The following is a 19,537-nucleotide window of genomic DNA, read 5'->3' on the forward strand; positions in this document are numbered from 1 at the left end:
TAAAAATTCTATTTAGTTTTAGCTGTATGAGTCCAACATCAGTTATTCTACCTGTGATAATAATGGAGCGGTGCTATCGACTTTTACCCCATCAGAGGACTCCCTGGTAACTGCACCTGCACCGTTGTATGCACTGACAGTGACGAACACGACCATCCCTGTTGCTAAGGCTGGGCGAATCTGTTGTCCAACACTTGTGCGGACGCCGACATCAGTTTCGAGGATGATGTCACAAGTTCCTTTGGTAGCTCCAGCACACCACGTGTATTTACTGATATCAGATTCTTCGTCTCGAAACTCGTCCCAGTTGGCGTAGATATACGTGTCATCCGCTTGGAAATCAATATCCGGAGGTCTTTGACCATCCCTCACTGATCCACCATATGGTGGAGTGCTGTCAACTTCGATTCCATTTGAAGATGCCATTGTGCTGTAGCCTGCCTCATTCGTGGCTTTGACAGTGACAAAGTATCTTTCAGTGTGATTCAGAGTCAAGCCACCAATTGTACCTTTCAATGTGATGCCTAGATTAACAAACCCATTCACGTCACATTTCTCTTGCTCTGTTCCCACACACATTTCGTACTTAGCGATGCGGCTATTTGCGTCTGAGAATGGTGACCAATTGGCAGAGATTTCGCTGACAGAACTCTGTTTCTCCAAGTCAGTGAGCTCACTTAAACCATCATAGACAGTTCCTGTCGTCGGTACTACGCCATCAAAAGTGAAGGGATTTGATATAGCCTCACTGTAAAGTCCAACATTATTATGAGCTCGGACAAGGAGAACATATGAAATCCCGGGCTGCATATCTAAATCTGAATTCTGTAAAGTCGTCTTGAGACCTGTGTTAACGAATGGCGTGATACAATCGTTTGGTGAGCTTGCGTGACAGGCAGACCATTCAAAGTGACTTAACCCGCTCTCTCCATCATCAAACCCACTCCATTCTGCGACAACCGCCTCGTTGTCTCTGAGATGTATCATTCCGGGAGTGTTTCCCACAACAATAGTACCAACTGTTGGTGCGGAATTATCAATGAGGAGTGGATTAGATGAAGCTGTAGAAACCATCTGCGCACCATTTATTGCCCGGATTGTCACGTACACTATATTGCCAGGTGATAGAGGATTTGAAAGAGAATAGTCCACCGAAGTTGCCTCGGGATCGACAACTTTCCAGGAGACTATATCACACAACTGGGGTCCACTACCAGCGCACCATCGAACTAAGAAAACTCCGCTTTCAGCATCCATGGCCCTTGTCCAGGAAAAAGCCAGTCGCCGAGGACTGCTTTGTTGCACATAGCATGAACTCGGCTCAGCACGTGTGCACAAACCAAGAGAGGAAAAGACATCGACCGATCGCCGCGTTCGTTCGCTTTGTGACTGAGGAGACAGGGAAACAATGTTTGCTGCATCCGCCTGCAGGTGATATAAGACCTCTCCAATCAAAGGTGGCGTAACATCAACTGTCATTCCGTCGGAATAAGCTGACCCTTTCAAACCAGCTGCATTGCTTGCTTCTACGGTGAAGAAATATCTTTGACCTTCCTGGAGGACTGTTTGATGGTTTACACTTGTATCAAGGCCGGCAAACGTCATTTCTTTCACGTCACAAGCGCCTGCAAGGTAACCAAAGCAAATACACAAATTTAAACTAAACCACTAATTCCAAAGTGGATTAAATGTGCTTTCTGCAGTAGCCATTAAAAAAGTCATGATCCAGTTGTGGCTCAATATGAGCGAAATTAGAAAATCAGAATTGCAGGGTGGATGTTTTTGCGAAGAGTCGTCAAGTCGTACTTATCTCTGTTATGCTATGAAATTTAAACTTCGAAAACATGAACACTTTATACACAAAAGCCAAATTGTTCGGAAAATCGTGCCTTTTTTGTTCCTCTTGGCGAACAAAAAGCCAACAATTAAACAACAAATCAATTACCTTGTGCTGTACCAATACACCAGTTATATTCCACCACACTGCTTTCCAAATCTTGAAATCCCGTCCAGTGAGCTGTTAAGACGCCACGGTCGCTTTGATAATCGGCATCAATGAAGTCTCCACTAAATAGGGAAGTACTGTTCCCATCGACCACGTCACCAGAAATTGGTGGCGTCCAGTCCACCACCACTTGCCGCGACGTTAAAGTGGTCTTCAGACCAAGCATGTTCACACCAATCACAGTCACAAAAAAAGTAAGTCCTTCTCGGAGAGTAAAATTCACTTGGTCCAAATCTAGCGAACGGCTAAGGCTGTCAATTTCTTGGAAAACGAGTAGATCGTCTTGAAAGGGAAAACTTCCAACACCAATGACGAAATGACTCATGCCACTTTCAGGGTCGTCTACGGACCACGTGACCACGGGGGCGGACTGGGAACTTACGTACAACGTTCCCTTGCCAGTTCCCGGGGCAATTTGGATTGATTTGCCGACGGGAGGAGTGCGGTCGACTACGACACCGTCGGAGGAGGAAATAGCATGTTCGCCTTGACTGTTCTCAGCTCTAATAGTGACGTAATATTTTCTGCCATGCTCAAGTGTTAGGTTATGAAATCGATTGGCTGCTAATCGTAAATGGTTTACCTCGGTGTAAGGCCATTTACACAAGTCTGGTCCAGATGGATTGGGTGGTTGATCCCTGATGCACCAATCGTAGCGTGAGATATCGTACACAGGGTCTTTAAAGCCATGCCAATGGGCCCAAATTGCTTTGTCATCAAGTTGAAAGTCGATGTCTATCGCAGATGTTACTGGGCCATCGCTAACCACACCAGCGATGAATTTTCCTAATACGACGACTAGTCCAGGTGAACAGTTTGTTCTGTAAAGACCAGCGCCATTTGTAACTCGTACACAAACAAAGTAAGTCTTGTTTCCAATGAGAGTTTGATTTTCTATAAGTGCGCCACCTACTGAATCACTAGCGGCCACCTCGTTGTACAAGTTTCCTGCATTTTCCTTCATAACTTGAGGATCAGCTCCTACGGCCCAACTAGTATTCTTAACACCACTCTCGGAGTCTGTAAAGCCTGTCCATGTGACCACTAACATTGACCCTGGGACCTCATTTTTCGTTCTGTCGTAATTCGGTGGGAAAACATATTGGGCAGAGACGACCCCAGGGTTCGGCGCTGTACGATCAATGACAACACCATTTGAAGACGTTGTGCTCGGCAAACCGGCGTTATTAATTGCCAGCAGCCTAAAGAAATAGGTTCTTCCGGGTAGCAAGGAAACATCAGTGATCCATAAGCTAGTTTTCAAGAGTGGAACCGAAGTGAAGCTCTTGATGTCGTTCTTGTCAGGCAGAGTTCCTAGTCCCCACACTACCGACGATACGCCACTCTCGTCATCACTAACTGTCCATTCAGCTTTTAACGAATCGTTTTTAGGGTCAAACATTAGCTTCAGGTTGTTTACTACGGGTGGAGTGCTATCAATAAGCACACCATTTGTCCAGTTTATTGTCTTGAGACCAACAGCGTTGAGCACCTCAACACCAACCGTATACTTCTGACCTTCCTCGTATGTTATCGTTTGCCGGCCTCCTCCTGTTATGATTGCCGATCCAGAAGAATTCAATTGTGTTTTCAAAGAATAAAAAGGAATAATTTCCTCCTTTGTGTTCGCATTTTTAACTGAAAAACGAAACCTAACTATAGGAGATTCGAGATCAAAACAAATCCAGGAAACGATTCGTTTACTGGAGCTTGGAGCGTGTTGAGCATCATTTAGATAGCTCCCTGTTCCATCCCAAACGTACGAACATATTGGTGGGGTAAAATCAACCATAAAACCAGCGGATTGTATCGTTGTCTCCAAAGCGACTCCGTTTACACCTGTAATATTTACAAAGTAAGTTTCACTGCTATTTAGGTCTTTCGTTGACTGTAATGTCGCGGTGGTGACACTGCCGTTGAAAGAAAATGATCCGTAAATATCAGCTGAGGAAGTGGATCCATTTCTAGTCCAAAGTCTTACTCTATACTCTTTCATTGAGCTTTCTATGTCAACGAATTTAAAACTGACTGTCACGTTTCTAGTCGAGCTTTGGTAGCCGCCATGTTGAACATGCAATGCATTAGGTGGCGTAGTGTCAAACACAACACCATCTGAGAATGTGACAGATTTCAGTCCAACCTTGTTGGTGCATTTGACCGTCGCAAAGTAGCGAAAACCCAGCCGAAGATGACTGCTTGTTGTGAGGGAATTGCTGCCAACCGGCACTGTCGTAAAATTCATAATATCAGATTCCCCAGGCTGCAGGCCAAAGGCAACTTCAACTGAATAAAGAGAAGTCTCTGGATCGGTACAGATCCAAGATGCTGACAGATATCCACTGGAAGTAAATTTGAGATCATTATCAGGATCAGCGCCATCTTGCACCGGCTTCAGAAACATGGGAGGAGAAAAATCCACTATGACACCATCAGAGGAAACCATAGCACTCGGCATGCCCAACACATTATAAGCAATCACAGTTGCATAATAACGTTGGCCACTGGTCAGTTCGGATACTTTAAGCTTTGAGCTTGCAGCCGTGTTTACGAGGCCAACCTCTGTAAAGTCCTGAGCGTCTTCTCCACCGGGGGACGTTCCAAATGCCAGTCGATAGGTAGCAATTTTCGTTTCATGTTCTGTGAAGTTGACCCAAGAAGCACGAAGAACAGAACTTTCGATCTGTACTTCAAGACCCTCTCCTGGTCGTCCATCAGTTACGGAACCTGAATTTGGGGGAGTTGAATCCACCACGACCCCACTGGATTGTATGAGTGCAACATTTCCCGCTCTGTCAACCACCTTAAGACAGGCGTAATATTTGTGTCCAGAAGTCAAGTTTAACCCGAATAAGACGTGATAGTCCGCGTTAGATGAGACGATTTCTTCCTTTTTGGCATCACAGTCAGCTGACTTCGGCTTACTGGATAAACCAAGGTAAACAGTTTTGATTCCAGAAAAATCACGAAAACCAAACCAATGAGCACGATACAGAGAAGAATAACTTTGGTGTTTAGCATCTGTCGAGCCCCAACCATCCAAAACTATTCCGTCCTTTGGAGCCTCTGAGTCGGAAAGAAGGGGTGCAGAAGATTTGATGCTGAAAAGACCTGCCTTGTTGATCGCCCAAACGGTTATGTAATAACGTCGATTGTTTTCCAAGAGCGTCGAATTGGATGCTGTCCAGTTGGCTCGCAACGAAGCCACTGATTGACTTAACGAAATAGTTTGAAATTTCAAAACGTCGTCGGCACCAGCGTAACTTCCTACACCAACTTTGTAAGATGCGATCTTCGAAAGATCATCTTCAATTTCAAAATATGACTTGAAAGTTCTAAATTTAGCGTTGGAATATTCTTGTGCCTTTCCAAAATGGCCATGTTGAATGTAGGTAACGGAGGGAGGACTGCTATCCACAATGAATGTATTTGATGAACCGCGACTACCAACTCCTGCCCTGTCTTTCGCTTCAATGACCACTGAATATACCCCATCATTCAAGTCAATGTTGCGTCCTGAAGATCGAACTTTCCCGGCCATTTTAAATGGCGCAACGAGATCATCAGTCATTAAAGATGACACCGAGATACCAAAATTTGCCACACCACTATGAACATCGTAGAAACTATCGTTGCTACACTGGCTTTTATTAAGAATTCCAGGGGCACCTCTCTCATCCACAGAACACCAATTCCATCGGGCCCATACCGCTTTAGTTATCCACTGGTACAAGACAGGGGAACCAGTCAATCCAGTGACGATTTTTCCAGCGTGTGGAGGAACAAAATCCACAATGGCACCATTGCTACTTCCATTTGTGCACATTCCAACGCCATTGCAGCCCATAACTGACACAAAGTAACGTTGACCACTGCTAAGAAACAGCCCTGATAGAGTCACGCTGGTTTGTGAACCAACCGATTGGAACTCTCTAATGTCCGTTAGCCCAGGTCTGGTGCTAAGAGCAACACGATACTCGACCAGACCGCTCTCCTTATCAGAAAAGGCTTGCTCCCAGTGAGCGCTAAAAGTGAACCTTTCACTGGTGTAATTCTTGTCTCTTCCTTGTACGCCATCCTTAATGTATTGAACAGCAACCGTGGGTGGGGTTGTGTCGACCAGAATGCCATCAGAGGCGATAGTTCTCTTCAAGTTAGCTCCATTTATGACCTTCACCGTCACATGGTATCTTACTTTGGGTAGAATCTGTATGCCCGTGAAACTAAGGAAGACCATTCCATCCTGTGTTACGTTATGTGTTAGAAATTTAATGGATTTAAACGTCATGACATCGTCTCCGCTGGGATACGTTCCAACCCCCACAAGTTGTTCACGAATGTTACTTTCTCGGTCCCAACATTTCCATTTCGCCTGAATATTGTTTAAATCTCTAACAAAGTCTACGTCAGAGAGATCTGTTTTATCCAGAACATCAAGAACTTTTCCTTCACAGGTAGGAGGTGTATTATCTGGAATGAACCCATTTGTCATAACTACTGCCTGAAGCCCAGCTGCATTAGTTCCACGAAGTACAAGCCTGTACAAGGTTCCTGCTTCAAGAGAAAGTCCATCCATTAGAGGCGTCTGTTGGGTGATGGGTATTTCCACAAAAGGTGTGACATCAGGCCCAGATACATTCACAACCTTCCATTCGTATTTTATAATTGGACTCTCTGGATCTGTAAAGTGTTTAAACTTTCCACGAACACGCCGTATGGAAGGAAGATAGTGTGCATCTTGTTTCCCAGCGCCATCTTGAAAATTGCCCGGAATGGGCGGTGTTGTATCAATCAAGATGCCATCACTGCACATCACCGCTTTGAACCCAATTGCGTCCAATAGGAACAGGCGCGTGAAATACTTGTGACCATGTTTCAAATCCAGACCAGAAACCTGAATTGATGTTGAATCTCCAATTGGAGTCATTGGGACAATGTCTGCTTCAATTTCGTCAAAGGTACATGAGGTGTTCGAAGACACGCCCCATTTTGCGGCAACAACCTCTTCGATATTGCTCCTAAGTTGAAAGTTCATACCAACGGCTAATGTATCCCACTGATAATCGGTATCTTCGGTTTCAATAACACCATCATAGGCATAGCGTATCTGGGGGCCTTTCCGTCTAGCAACAAGCATACAATTAACCGTAGGGCTGTCCATTCCACGGTCATTTGTCGCCATCACGCTGATATAGACATCCCTACCGTGCATGATTGGAAGATCTTGGACTACCAGGCTCAAGGATGGATCAATCCAAGCAGAAAAGTCATCACCAGAACCTTGAATAGAGCCAATTCTCACATGATAGCTGTTGATTTTTGTATCTTCATGAAATCCATGCCACTGGATAAAATACTTTGTATCTGAAACTTGTCTTGCCGAGCACGATCCTTTAGCAATGGGAGGTGTCTCATCTACATCCTCTTTGCAGTTCGTAAACAGTGTCCTATCGATTGTTCTGGCTGACCACCACCACTCTGCCAGCGTCTTCTTTGAGCACCATGTGATCCTTATACTGCATCCAAATAACTTGCACCTGATTCGAATACATAATCGGAATCGATACCACAGCCAAACCCGAATACGAAGCGGAGTCATTCGAAGTTTCAACTCGATGCAAGCCCTCAATGGCCACTTGTCTATCTTAATTTGCAGATCTGGTACAAAATATGTTTCCAGGATTCTTGCCTCGATAGTAATTCCAGCTTCAACGATAAATAGAGACAGAGACGCGCCTGCATAAACAGAGACCCATGCACCTGGGATAAGGCCGAGTCTGAAAGTCTTGTCACGCATACAAACTTGCCCATGGTAATCCACAACATAATACCCACCAGCCCCTGCAAAAAGCCTCACTGGTATACCAAATACTATTACGATTTGAGAATATTCTGGCATAAATCGCTGATATCCTCGCAATAAATTCCCTCGAAACAATGTCATGCAGGATCCTGGGTCTGTAATCACCCGACGCATGCGGTTCTTTCTATGCTCTCTTTCAAGTTGATCAGAGTAAACATCAGATTCTAAGAGTAACTGATAAATACTTCGTTTGCGGTTATGGCCACATAACATATCTCCAAATGGAAACAGTCTTCGTGGGCGCAGGACGTAATCATTCATCACTTCGAAGAAAAGGCAGTTTTCGTAGATTCCAAATGTGGTGTTCAGAATCGGCAACCTTAGATAAAAGTACCTGTCTTCAAAGTCACCACCCATGAGTTCTATGTTCTCTTTCTCGGAATAAGTTCCACTGGAGAAGGCAACTGCTATGACTTCACTGTCCACACTGTTAACAGACTCCAAGCCAGAAGGAGTTCGGACTACTCTCTCTAACGTGTTTTCTCCTGTTTCGTCACTGGTCAAGGCATGAAACTCAAGCTTACATTGAAAGCCAGCAATCATTGCGCACTTTGATATGCAGGCGAATTCACCACCAAACTGTCTCACAATCGCCATGCCTTGAGCATTCTTTCCAATACGAATCACTCTATCGGGTGAAAGACCAATCGACGCTAGATCCCCATTTACAGAGAGTTTATAACCGTAAGCCCTTTCACCTTCCCCGTTTGTTACCCACAAAACATTGCTTGGATCGTCGTATGAAACGGAAGTTGCTTTACCTTCCACAGACACGGTCTTTGAAATTCCGACCCATGAGGGTGCCTGTGTTGAGAAAGTACTTGTTATGCTAGATTTTCTCACGGAATGGATATTCTTTGATTCACTGTCACTGATCCAAACATAATCCCGAGCAACAGCGACACCTCCAATCTTCACTGAAAATGGAGCACTTTGGCTTCCAAGCTGAATTATCTTCTTGACACCTGAAGCGAGATTAGTGACTACCAGCAGTGATGCTTTGCCTCTGTTGCTTGAAACCCCGTGCATGCCAAGAATCACTTGGTTACCAGAAAGCTTAGATATCCCCTCTACTTTATAATCGTCAAAGAGGCCTGGTGTTAGCCAGCGTCCGCTCTTTGTCATGGACGACAGATCATCGAGATGTGGGAACTTCCAAGTGAAGATGGTATCCAAATAAAGGGATGATGATCGTCTAATCGATCTCAGACAGACTTCTTCAGAGCAGTAAGGTATCTCATGCCAAGGCTTGTATTCCGTAAGGTCAAGGCCACGCTGGCGAAGCTGAAGCTTATTTAGAAAGTCAGTAATTTTATCCAAGAATCCGTTAACTTTAGTAACAATGTCGGTGAACTTGAAAACATATTTGTTAAGGTACGGTTCCACAACATTACTGAGCTCTCCAGTCTCGGCAAGGAGATCGACAATTGGATGAGCAAATGATTTGGTCACGTCCTTCAGCCGATCAGCATACCGTGAAGCAGTCTGGGTTATGGTGTCTAAGGCCTGTAAGGCGTGGTTGATGTTCTTTGTTTTTTGCCAAAATTCATAAGACAATTGAAGCTTGGCCCTCACATCCCTAAGAGTACGAATATGTTCAAGAACGGTGTCATCGTAAACATTTTTCATGGCCTTGAAAGTATTCTCAAGCAAATCTTCCATTTTCTCTTTGATTTCTTTGGCTTGTCGGATATAATCAACTATTCTCTCTATGCGCTCTTTGCCATCCTTTATTGACCTCTTTTGAATACCGCTTCCTGCACCTTCTTCGTTTTCGTCAAGCCTGCGGCCGGTGATCTTTTGGAAAGCTGCCTTTACCTTTTTGACATCATCTTTGAGGGAAAAGTTTCGAGCTTGTTCAATGAGTAGTTTCACAGTGTCAATGACAGCTGTAATATTGCTCACTCCATCCTCACATGTTTTAAGCATGCCCGTATATCCACTCGCTTCTTGAAAAGTACGCATGAGGAAATCAACTTTGTCTTTTACAGCCTTTGCTTGATCTATGAAAACTTTAGAAATACAGGTTCCACCCTTGAGACACTTTTGTATCTTAAAACTTTTCCAGGTTTCAGGTACCATATCATAAAGAAGTTTGACTTGCTTCTTGAGGTCCGTGTACTGATTAATAGTGTATTTACCGACTAAACGTGCTCTTTGTATGCAAGGCTTGGTACTTTCAAGGAATATTTCCTTCATTCGACCGCAATCAGGCAGCTTTCCAGCCGTTTCTAATATAGGCGAGAAATTGTTTGTAAAAGGCTTAAGATCAGTTAAAACTGCAATCACCTCACGCACAATGGATTGGATGCTTCTTAGTTCTCCTTGTATCTCTGTGATCGGCTCTTTGATTCGTCGAAACTTTGAGAGGGCTTTGTTTACAAATTTATCTGCTTCAGTACTGAAAAAGGTGTTTACCTCTTCAACAATGTTATAACTTCCAATTTTCCCCAGTGTTTCAGAGGCAATCGTTTTAAACTCATTGCAAACATCTTGTATACGTTGATCAAAGTCAACTCCCAAATGCTGCCTCAAATCAAGCTTCTGAATCTCACTTTTGTAATCTTGAGCGCTGTCAGAAAAATTAATAAAATCATCAGCAAACTTCCTCGCCTTGTTGGCGTAATCTGGAAGATTTTTCAGATGCTTAAGGACTTCATTGATGCGAGTAGCAATCTCTCGAACGGTTTTAAGGAACCCCTTTCCTTTTTTGGTCTTTAAAATTGACAAAAAGTCAGAAATGATTTGAGCCACACGAGATATCTTCCCTACACGAGCTGCTAGATTGTCCTTGTACCATGTTTCAACTTTGGTGACAGCTGACTTCATTTGAGCTCCAACCGTTTTTATGTTTTTCGCCACAGGTCCAATGAAGGATGCCAGCTCAATGATGGCTTCACGAGCGCTGTCCTGAACCTTATCGATTACGCCCGCAGAGAAATTCGCTGTTTTTGTACACGCTCCAGTGACCTTTGACGCTGTTCCATTAGCAAAGTCCACGACATCGTCTGCCATGTCCTGTATATCTTTAAGTTTCCCACTAAGGTCTTGTAGAGAATCAGCTATGAATCCCTTTGCTGCCAAGCTGAAATTATGATCAACTTCAGCTATTAAGTTGTCTACAAGAATTGTGAAGTTGACTAGTTCTGTCAGTACATTTTGTGTTGAATTCTCAACAATTTTGAGTGCCTCAATCCCCTCTATTTCCACGTTATTTCCAAATTCTTTAAATTCTTGTGAGGAGGTTAAAGCCAGCTCGTACACACTACAAATCCTTTGTACGCTGTGGCTAGCAAACTGCTCTACTGCAGGCCGAAGTTCGTGGAAGAAATCAGTAATATCACTGATGGCTGAAACGTTAGTAAATTGAAAGTCAAGCAGATCAGTAAGACCGTTTAAGACGTCTTGCAAGATTTCTGAAGGATTGGTAGAATTCGCGTTACTACTACTACTACTACTACCTTCCAGGAGTCCTTTGAACAATTCTCTTAGATCGAAGTTATTACCAGGCAATATTTCTTGAAAGAACCTCTCAAGGTTGAAATCTGGTAGGCTAAACTGTTTAAGAAAATCACTCAGCTTTTTGAAAATAGCCATGAAATTCTGGAAGTTGGGCGACCTAAGATTTAAGTTGAACTGCAAGTTTATTCTCCAATCAAAACGAAGACCGAAGTTAAAACGGTTTCCTTGGTAAGGTGGAAAACGGGAGTTCATATCTTCCAGTTGCATTCTGGGAAATCGGATCCCTTCAAGAAAATCCAACAGCGAGGAGATGTCCAAGAAACGATTTGCAAATCGCAGCAAATTCAGACTTACTTTCTGAAAAGACTGCAGTGATAACGAAAAGCGGATGGAAAATTTGAATGGAAACTGCTGAAGGAATCCGCCAGGTATGGACACACCCAAGGAATTGAAGTACTCTCTGACTTTATCCAGGTAAAGATCTGTGGACGCCGAGCGAAGACTGTCTAACAGATTCTTTATATTGAAACCCCCAGGAAGATTGTTGGGCAAGTACTTGGTTATGTTTCCAACAACATTGAGAATTTTGTCCAGTGCTCCAATGACTTGCCTAAAGATGTCATCCACACCGGTCAGTCTTCCTAGAGTTAGTTGAATTTTATGTATTTTGTTGATAAGCCATTTCCAATCCTTGACTCGGCTTAACACGTCTTTGGCCAGCTGAATAATCTTACTCATAAGGTTTATTGGTCGGAGGGGCTGGACCAGGTTCTGAACAAACTCAACCAGTTTGTTGACAAAGTCTTTGAATTTGTCAATGTACAACGGTAGATACCCAGCAAGTTTATCTTTAAATTGATTAATTTGTTCGGCAATTATGCTTGTGATGCTGTCAAACTGCCTCAGCAAATCGTTTCCAGCGTCAGCAATCGCGTGAATTAGATCCTTGGGAAAATCGTTCTTAAAACTAGCCGATGCCCTAAAAGCAGCTTTACCTCTAACAACATTGAAATCGAACTTGAGAATATGAGCTCGAATATTAGCGAAGTTGTCCAGCTTCACCTCAAATTTCCCACCAAAGATGCCGATCCTCAGGCTAACTTGGTTCAAGAACTGTATGATTGATTCTGCTCCAAGCCACTTTCCACCGAATGTCTTCCCCCACCGCTTTGTACGACCAAGAGAGAACTCTCTGGGACGGAGAAATGGGAAAAGTGCACGTTTTTGGCGATGGATGATGCCACGTTTTTTTCGAAGATAGATTGCCTTGGGGTGGTCACCATGGTTCTCCAAGAACTCGTTTATCGACGAATCCAAGGTTCCATTCTCAGAGGAGGCCGCTATGGCATGTTCCAAAACTTGAACCACTGAATCACTGAGATGCTGGTGTCGCTCCACGAAAATATTGACAACTGCAGCTTTCACATCATTATGATCGTCAGCGTGTAACGCGCGCATCAAGTGCTCATTGGTCAGCTCTGCTGGGAGCTTTCTCATGGCTGTAATCACCGCTGATCGGATACCAGAGTTATCGTGGTTAATATGTTCCAAGACAAGAGGAAGTCCAGAAAGATGCCCAAGATTTCCGAACGCCCAGATGTGGTCTCGCAACTGTGTCTGGTGTGCTTCACTTTCAGGATGGTAAAGACTTGATTTATTGTGATATCTATTGTGCACCATCTGAGCGACAGAAATGCAAAGCGATTCATTGTATCCCGCACTTTTCGCTCTCGCAGTCAGACCACTTAACACCAGCATTGCAGTAGCTGTTACTTCATCTCCTTTTTCCTCTTTGGTCATCAGCTGGGACAGTGCATCAAAAAGCCTCACGTGGAGAGGACCTTCCGGTAAGTAGAAAATTCCAATCAACAGGGCTTCATACTCTTCCACGCTAAGAGATCTCGGATATTCGTCTGTCACCGCTTGTGCTAAGGCATTCTGCGCTTCGTACTTGCCATGTCCCGCAAGTGCAGCTATATATACTGCCCACGAGGTCAGGTTTTGATGACTGCGATCCTGAACGAGTCTCACGATCGTGCGAAAGGTACCCTCGTCATCTTTAACTATACGGTGCAACTCATTAGAGCAATCACCAATGTCACGTTCTTTCATGCCCTTGTCAGTAAAACATCGCAGCACGACATACAGAGGCCTCACTCTCTCTTTTTTCTCCCCACCCATCTTGGACCACTGTATCTTGTCAGTTTCCGTGAACAATAAACTATCACTACTGAGTGATTGCAAAGTGGTTAGATTCTCTTCCTCAATGATTGAGCGCTTAGTTCGTCCGTGTTTAGGCTTCAAACAAGATCGCAATGTTAACTTGCTATAGCCACTTGTGGACATCTCAATATCTTGTTCTTGACCTCGAAATCCTTGAAAATTGTCTGCTCTAGGATGACCATTGGCCGGCCTGAAAGAAGCTTTTGTAGATCGCTGGACTTGCTTCACTTTGCCATCCTCTAAATGAACGTAGGTGCTGTGCTTCGATTGCACTTTGTGCTTCCCTTTTGCTGGTGTGCCATCAGCAAACTTTGTGTAGTCGTGGTTTGTCCAGGTACGGCGAATGTAAGCATGGGTATCATTGGGACATAGGACATGGTAGTTTGCTCGAAAGATGCCAGAATCATCGTGTTCTTGTACCTTAAATGTCTTGGATTTATGAGCTTCTTTCAAGTTCAGCTGGAATGACCCTGCTATTCCTGGTTTCAAATGAGAAACAAATTAAATAGCATGAATCAAAATCCTTGTCAGTCTGAAATGTACCAAAAACCCACTGTGGAAGTAGCTAAAAGCTTTTACCTGTTCCCATGCATAGATTTGGTACTAAAGACGATGTGATTAACTGAATAGACGTTTCAACGCAAAAGAATTGAGCCCACGTCCTTTCACGGTAGTCCACGCAGGGGTAACAACTATGAATAACGAACACATTTTCAAGCAAAAAATGTAGCTGATCATTGCTTCCATCTACCACCACCTAGTTTCGTGGATTTTGTCTCTGACTTTTCGATCAAGACCTGGTTGCTCAATGGGAACCCATGAAAACTATTATTGCTTCTCTCATATGGGTCGCTCGACAGGCCAGTTTTGAGAACCTTGTTTTACAACACAGTCCGTTTGACTCGGAAAGGAAAGGAACTTTATTTCAGAAATGTCTTATGTTCCAGCGCTGGAGGACCTGGAGCGCTAATTGCGGACACTGTAAACTGAAATCTACAAATTAACGGAAATCATATCAAATGTTGGTTTTTGGAAGAAAGGGGAAAACTGGGAAAACCCGGAGAAAAACCTCACGGTACAGAGTAGCGAACCATCAACACTCGATAGGGAGATTATAAGCGTGATTTAGCAACCAAACGTTATGTTAAATATCCATTTCTCAGGAACTAAATTTCATTGACAATGAACTAAATGGGCAATTTTACGTGTGACAGAAGTTATGCTCATCAAGCAAGATTTTGTCGGTATAATTACAAAAGATAGAAACCCAAACCACAGTTCGTTCAAGGTGAATTAACTAAACTATTATCATTAAACGGTCAGGAACGTATGTCATGGGTTCCTGACGGTTAATTGTTCATGAAAAAACGTCCTTTGCCGAAACCATGAGGGAAAAAAATAATTTCCACATTTCACAGGAAACAAAATAGGTAATTCACGAGTCAGAAAATTCAAAACCATCCCAAGGTATTTTAAAACCGTTAGCGAAAACCTGGGCTCAATTCAAGATGTCAAATGTCACGCTTACCCTTTTTGAATGCTGCAATTTCCGGTGACTCAAAATCCTTGGGAAAAAGGACCTCTGTGATGCTTCCATGCTCCCCCTGTCGGAAGTAAAAAGGCTTTGACAACTGCTCTTCAAATTCTTCATTGACGGGATGATTGGAACGAACTCGGCCATGTTGAACGCGTCTCAGACGAGGTTCTCTGACGTCAAGCTTCATCAGATGCTTAAGCTGTTTTCCACTACGGTCATGTAACATAGGAGTGACGTCAACCTACCAAAGGATTCAATTAAATCCACATTTAGTGCTTTTGACTCATCACCATTAAATACCACCGACCAAATTGGTCAGTTGATTGCGCATCGGGAGAAGTTCACCGGTTCGAACCCTGTCCGCATCAATATTCAAGGTCTTAAAATGTAAATTATGAGAAGGAGGAAACACAAGCCTTTCCGTTCTGTCTTGCGTTCATTTCCACTGCCCGCACGCGGGCGGAAGCCTTTAAGAAGACTGGGGACGACGACTGTAGCTGTAACGCTAGAGCAGGCTTGGCAAGTCACACAATCGCTTTCGTGTCTTTCTGTGAGGTTTCGCTGCAAAGGACGCAATTACAGTTTTTACCAATGGTGAGGTCGACGGTTAATCACTACGCAAGCTTAAGACACACTTTCTTTGACGGTAGGGCTTAGGGAGTGGTTTACGGTGCGTGACGTTCGAGAGATGCATTTTCGCTGGGAGAATTTACCCGACGCGCGTGAAACCTTGGTCTAGGAACGCAAGTACATCGCAAGCCTAACAGATCTCATTTCACAGTGAAAACGGCCTCGAAGCAAGCATAAACACAAGGGCAAGGATCAAATGTTTTCCTTTCCTTGTGCTTGCGCTTGTCACTTACGTTCGCCTTATACCGTGTGAAAACGCACAAGGTAATTTACTACGTCTGGCCGTGTCTGGTCAATTAAAGCACTCGTTGCAGATTCCCCGTGTCTGTCTGGGCATTTGGTTGTGTTTATGCTTATGTCGACGTTTTTTTTTTTCACTTAGCATAAGATATTTTCGCTTGCGCTGGTGCTTGCACTCGAGTCGCTGGTGAAAACAAGGATTAAGGAAACAAAGGAAGCTCTCGTGAGAAGATTCTTCGGAAAGAAGATACCGGTATCTAGGCTTTTCAACCCTTTGTAAAGCACGCAGACAAACTATAAAGTGAGTTGTGAGTGCGTTTTTCGGCCATCTGACCAGAAACACAGATGGAGTAATTCCCTTGACATTAGTAAAGAACCATTTCTTCGTTCTTAATTTAATCTTTGTTCTGTTAGAGGTATATTTTATCTTCATATTTTTATTGTATGTTAGCCATTAATCTATACTTTATAGTTTGTAAGGACCATGGGTTTGTTAGTGTCAACAACCTTAGAAAAATAGCCTTTCTCGTTTCTTTCTCTTAGAATAATCTTAATATTAAGGCAAGCCTAAAAGTGGAGCTCCTCAGTTATTATTTGTTTATGATTTTATTTTCAGATATTTTTACAACTAGTCTAGTACTTACCATACGACCAGTCCAGCCTGCTCATTACTATAAGTTAGTCTATTCACCCGTGCTTTTTTCGCCGTTTTTAGGCACCATTATTCAGTCTATTTTATCGTGCTCGTGCTTCCTTTTTCTTCCTCTGATCTCCCATATAATTTCGTCTCTTTATTCGGGATCTTTCTTGCTCTATCTTGCGTTGTTTGTCCCTGATATTTCGACTGTTTTTTCTAGCTCTCAGTTGTTCTCTTCACGTTTAAAACCGCTTACTCGTCTGCTTACTGGTTTTCTCTCTCTCTCTTTCTTTTCTTTCTTCATTGTACCACAAAAAAAAGATACTTAGCTTGCTTTTTGTTTGTCTTCAAAATTGTTGTTTGTTTTACTAAAACGCAGTGTCAAATGCATTGTGTTGGCCATGCAACTTCCCGCCAAAAAAGAAGGCGGGTTTCCGTACATGCAACTTCCCGCCAGGAAACGCTGGTTCCAGCAGTGCGAAATTTCGCGTATGGTTGAACGTACGGCGACGTAACCAAAATATTTCGAGGTTACCATATTTTATTATTCATGGGATTTCTTGACGGTGGTCAGTTTACGATATCATGATTCAGTTTATAAGCCCATTTTTGTATTTCGCTTCCCCACCGACGTGGAACCACATTTTTTAGAAACTTAACCCCTTTATCCATTTAGCATTAGAAAACTATTCTTACTATTCTTATCGATCTTTCTTCACTTTTCTCACGCATTTGCACATGATACCTAAAATTAAACAGTACTTGCATAGCCAACATTTAATGGGGTCGGTTGTGAGAAAGTTGTATCTTACCAAAACATGTACTTGATAGCCATCACTAGTGGTGGACTGAGGGCCTCTTGCTGTGTGAACAGACACTTGGTAGTCGTAAGTACATTTGGCTGTGTGTTTCAGTCGCGGGAGTTTGTTCTCGAAATTTTTGCCGCACAAAGTGTTTGCAAGTAGGATTAAGAGGCAGAAAACAAAGTGTTTGCGACACATTACAGCCACAGCGGATGAAAGCCGATATTGACACAATCAGGTCGATAACTGTGTGATTGTGATAAGAATTGAAGGAACGAGCCTTAATTTCGTTCTTTAAAAACAAATCCGTCTACAATGCTATTTGACGACGTTATTGCAGATCGGGGAATTCCCATAACTTGAACATCATCTGGAACGAACCAACTAATAGCACATGACAGTGCTGGGGAAAGGCTAGGAGTTTAAGAATTTTGCGGCTTTGATGTTTTTTAGAGTCAGCGTATAAGAGGTGAAAGTAAATGGTGGTCCTCGAGTTAAATAAATAAACGAAAGGGCCTAATATCCGAATATATTTGTACAAACGGAAAGGAAAATGAAATCGTTTCTATTGTTCGATCAGATCTTTTGAACAGTTGCTCTACACAGCTGAAACTACTCCAAAGAAAGACAGAACATTGGGCTAAAACGGAGGAATGTCGACACCTGAGGGATGTTAGATGAGGTGCTGGCCGCTTCAATCTTACAGGCATCAGGGTGTTTTACCAGTATTAGAAATACACACTAAGAGAAAGGCGTCAAAACGTATACGTATCAGTCGTAGGAGAGTCTTACGGGAAGGGTTGGGTTTTTTTCTGGCATCATCCATGGATGTCTTAATCCATATTTCATTTTTATTTAGTTTGCATATTTCAGGAAAATAACACGCTTAAAAAGCGTAAACAGCTACAACGGAACTTAAGCAAAACGTGAGGTGCTTTTAAAGAGATAAACGTAACACATGGGCGAAGCGTTGGTGAAGTACTAAAAAAGGTGGTTTCTTTTATCATTTTCCATAAACAATATTATCATGCCATCTTTTGAATAAAGATGCATCCATAGAGTGTTTTTTTCGTCGAAGGCACAAGCAGTAAAAGAACTTCTGGACCGAAAGTGAAAGGAGCTACGAAGGAAGTTGAAATTCTTATAGAAGAATCAGGAGGTCGAAAACAACGGAAAGTGGTTCTCAGATGATGTTGAAATTATGAAGTCGAAAGTCACCTTGAAAGGAACAATACTGCTGCTGTTGCTTCTATTGCCAGAGAACGCAATTTTCTGGCCGAGAAGACGTCGCCGACGGCCTCCTTCACGGCCACGTCCACCTCCATCTCAGTACTATGACTGCCGAGTCAGCAGCTGGACAAGTTGGAGTTCTTGCTCCTACCCTTGTGGTAGCAGTGGTACACAGTGGCGGACCAGAAGGATAACACGTGCAACCTCACACGGAAGAAGCTGCTTCTACCACCTGTCAGAATCTCAATCGTGCAATAGAGGCAACTGTTGGAACGGCGGTACCCCTCACAGTACCGGCTGTACCTGTAAAGCCGGATACACCGGAACATGTTGCTCGAGAGGTAAGAAACAACAATTTGTTTTTCCCACGTTACCAAGAGGTCAAATGGTACCATCGTAGTATAACCTTTATACCTTTCGATTAGATTACTTTTAAGAATAATTGTCAACTGAACACAAAACAAAATTTCGATCCTATTTGATTCTTCCCAAGTAAACACAAGCAAAATGCGAAGTCTGATCAAATAGTGTAGTGGCAAAATATGAGGTTCCATAGCAAACTTGCTACCCGGAGCAAATATCCAGGGAAAAAAACTTTTTTACAACGCATGAGGCGATGCGTCAGTGAGGAGGGGAAAGTAACCGTCCCAAAACCCATCAAATCACTCAAGACAACGCAGATCTGACTGTCAATAAAATGGACTTTGGACTTTTATGGAACGTTTTCCTTAATCAGTTGAATCAAGACAAGATCGACCGTTGCAAGCTACAGTAAATGTACGAGACCAACAACCGTGTAAAATAACGTGACGTTACGCGGCCTTGTATTCTCTATTTTCGAATTCCCCATAATACACTTTGTTTGCCCCCAAATTTTGCATAAACCATTGTTTTCAAATGCTCTTGGGAA

At 43.1% G+C, this 19,537-nt stretch overlaps 2 protein-coding genes across 2 annotated transcripts in view; both read right to left on the reverse strand.

Moving 5' to 3' along the window:
- Positions 1–19,537, reverse strand: part of LOC137992383 (tRNA:m(4)X modification enzyme TRM13 homolog) — a 282,513-nt gene that overhangs the window by 189,772 nt on the left and 73,204 nt on the right. The gene's annotated exons all lie outside the window — the stretch shown is intronic.
- Positions 1–19,537, reverse strand: part of LOC137992374 (uncharacterized) — a 44,012-nt gene that overhangs the window by 20,720 nt on the left and 3,755 nt on the right. Inside the window, exons 2-4 of the mRNA XM_068837695.1 lie at positions 15,079–15,328; positions 1,946–14,029; positions 52–1,625 (exon numbers count right to left, since the gene is read on the reverse strand). Coding sequence (XP_068693796.1) covers positions 52–1,625; positions 1,946–14,029; positions 15,079–15,328 — 13,908 coding nt within the window. The remainder of the gene's footprint in view (positions 1–51; positions 1,626–1,945; positions 14,030–15,078; positions 15,329–19,537) is intronic.

This window comes from Montipora foliosa, chromosome 2 (genome assembly GCF_036669935.1).
Source record: "Montipora foliosa isolate CH-2021 chromosome 2, ASM3666993v2, whole genome shotgun sequence".
Lineage (NCBI taxonomy): Eukaryota > Metazoa > Cnidaria > Anthozoa > Scleractinia > Acroporidae > Montipora > Montipora foliosa.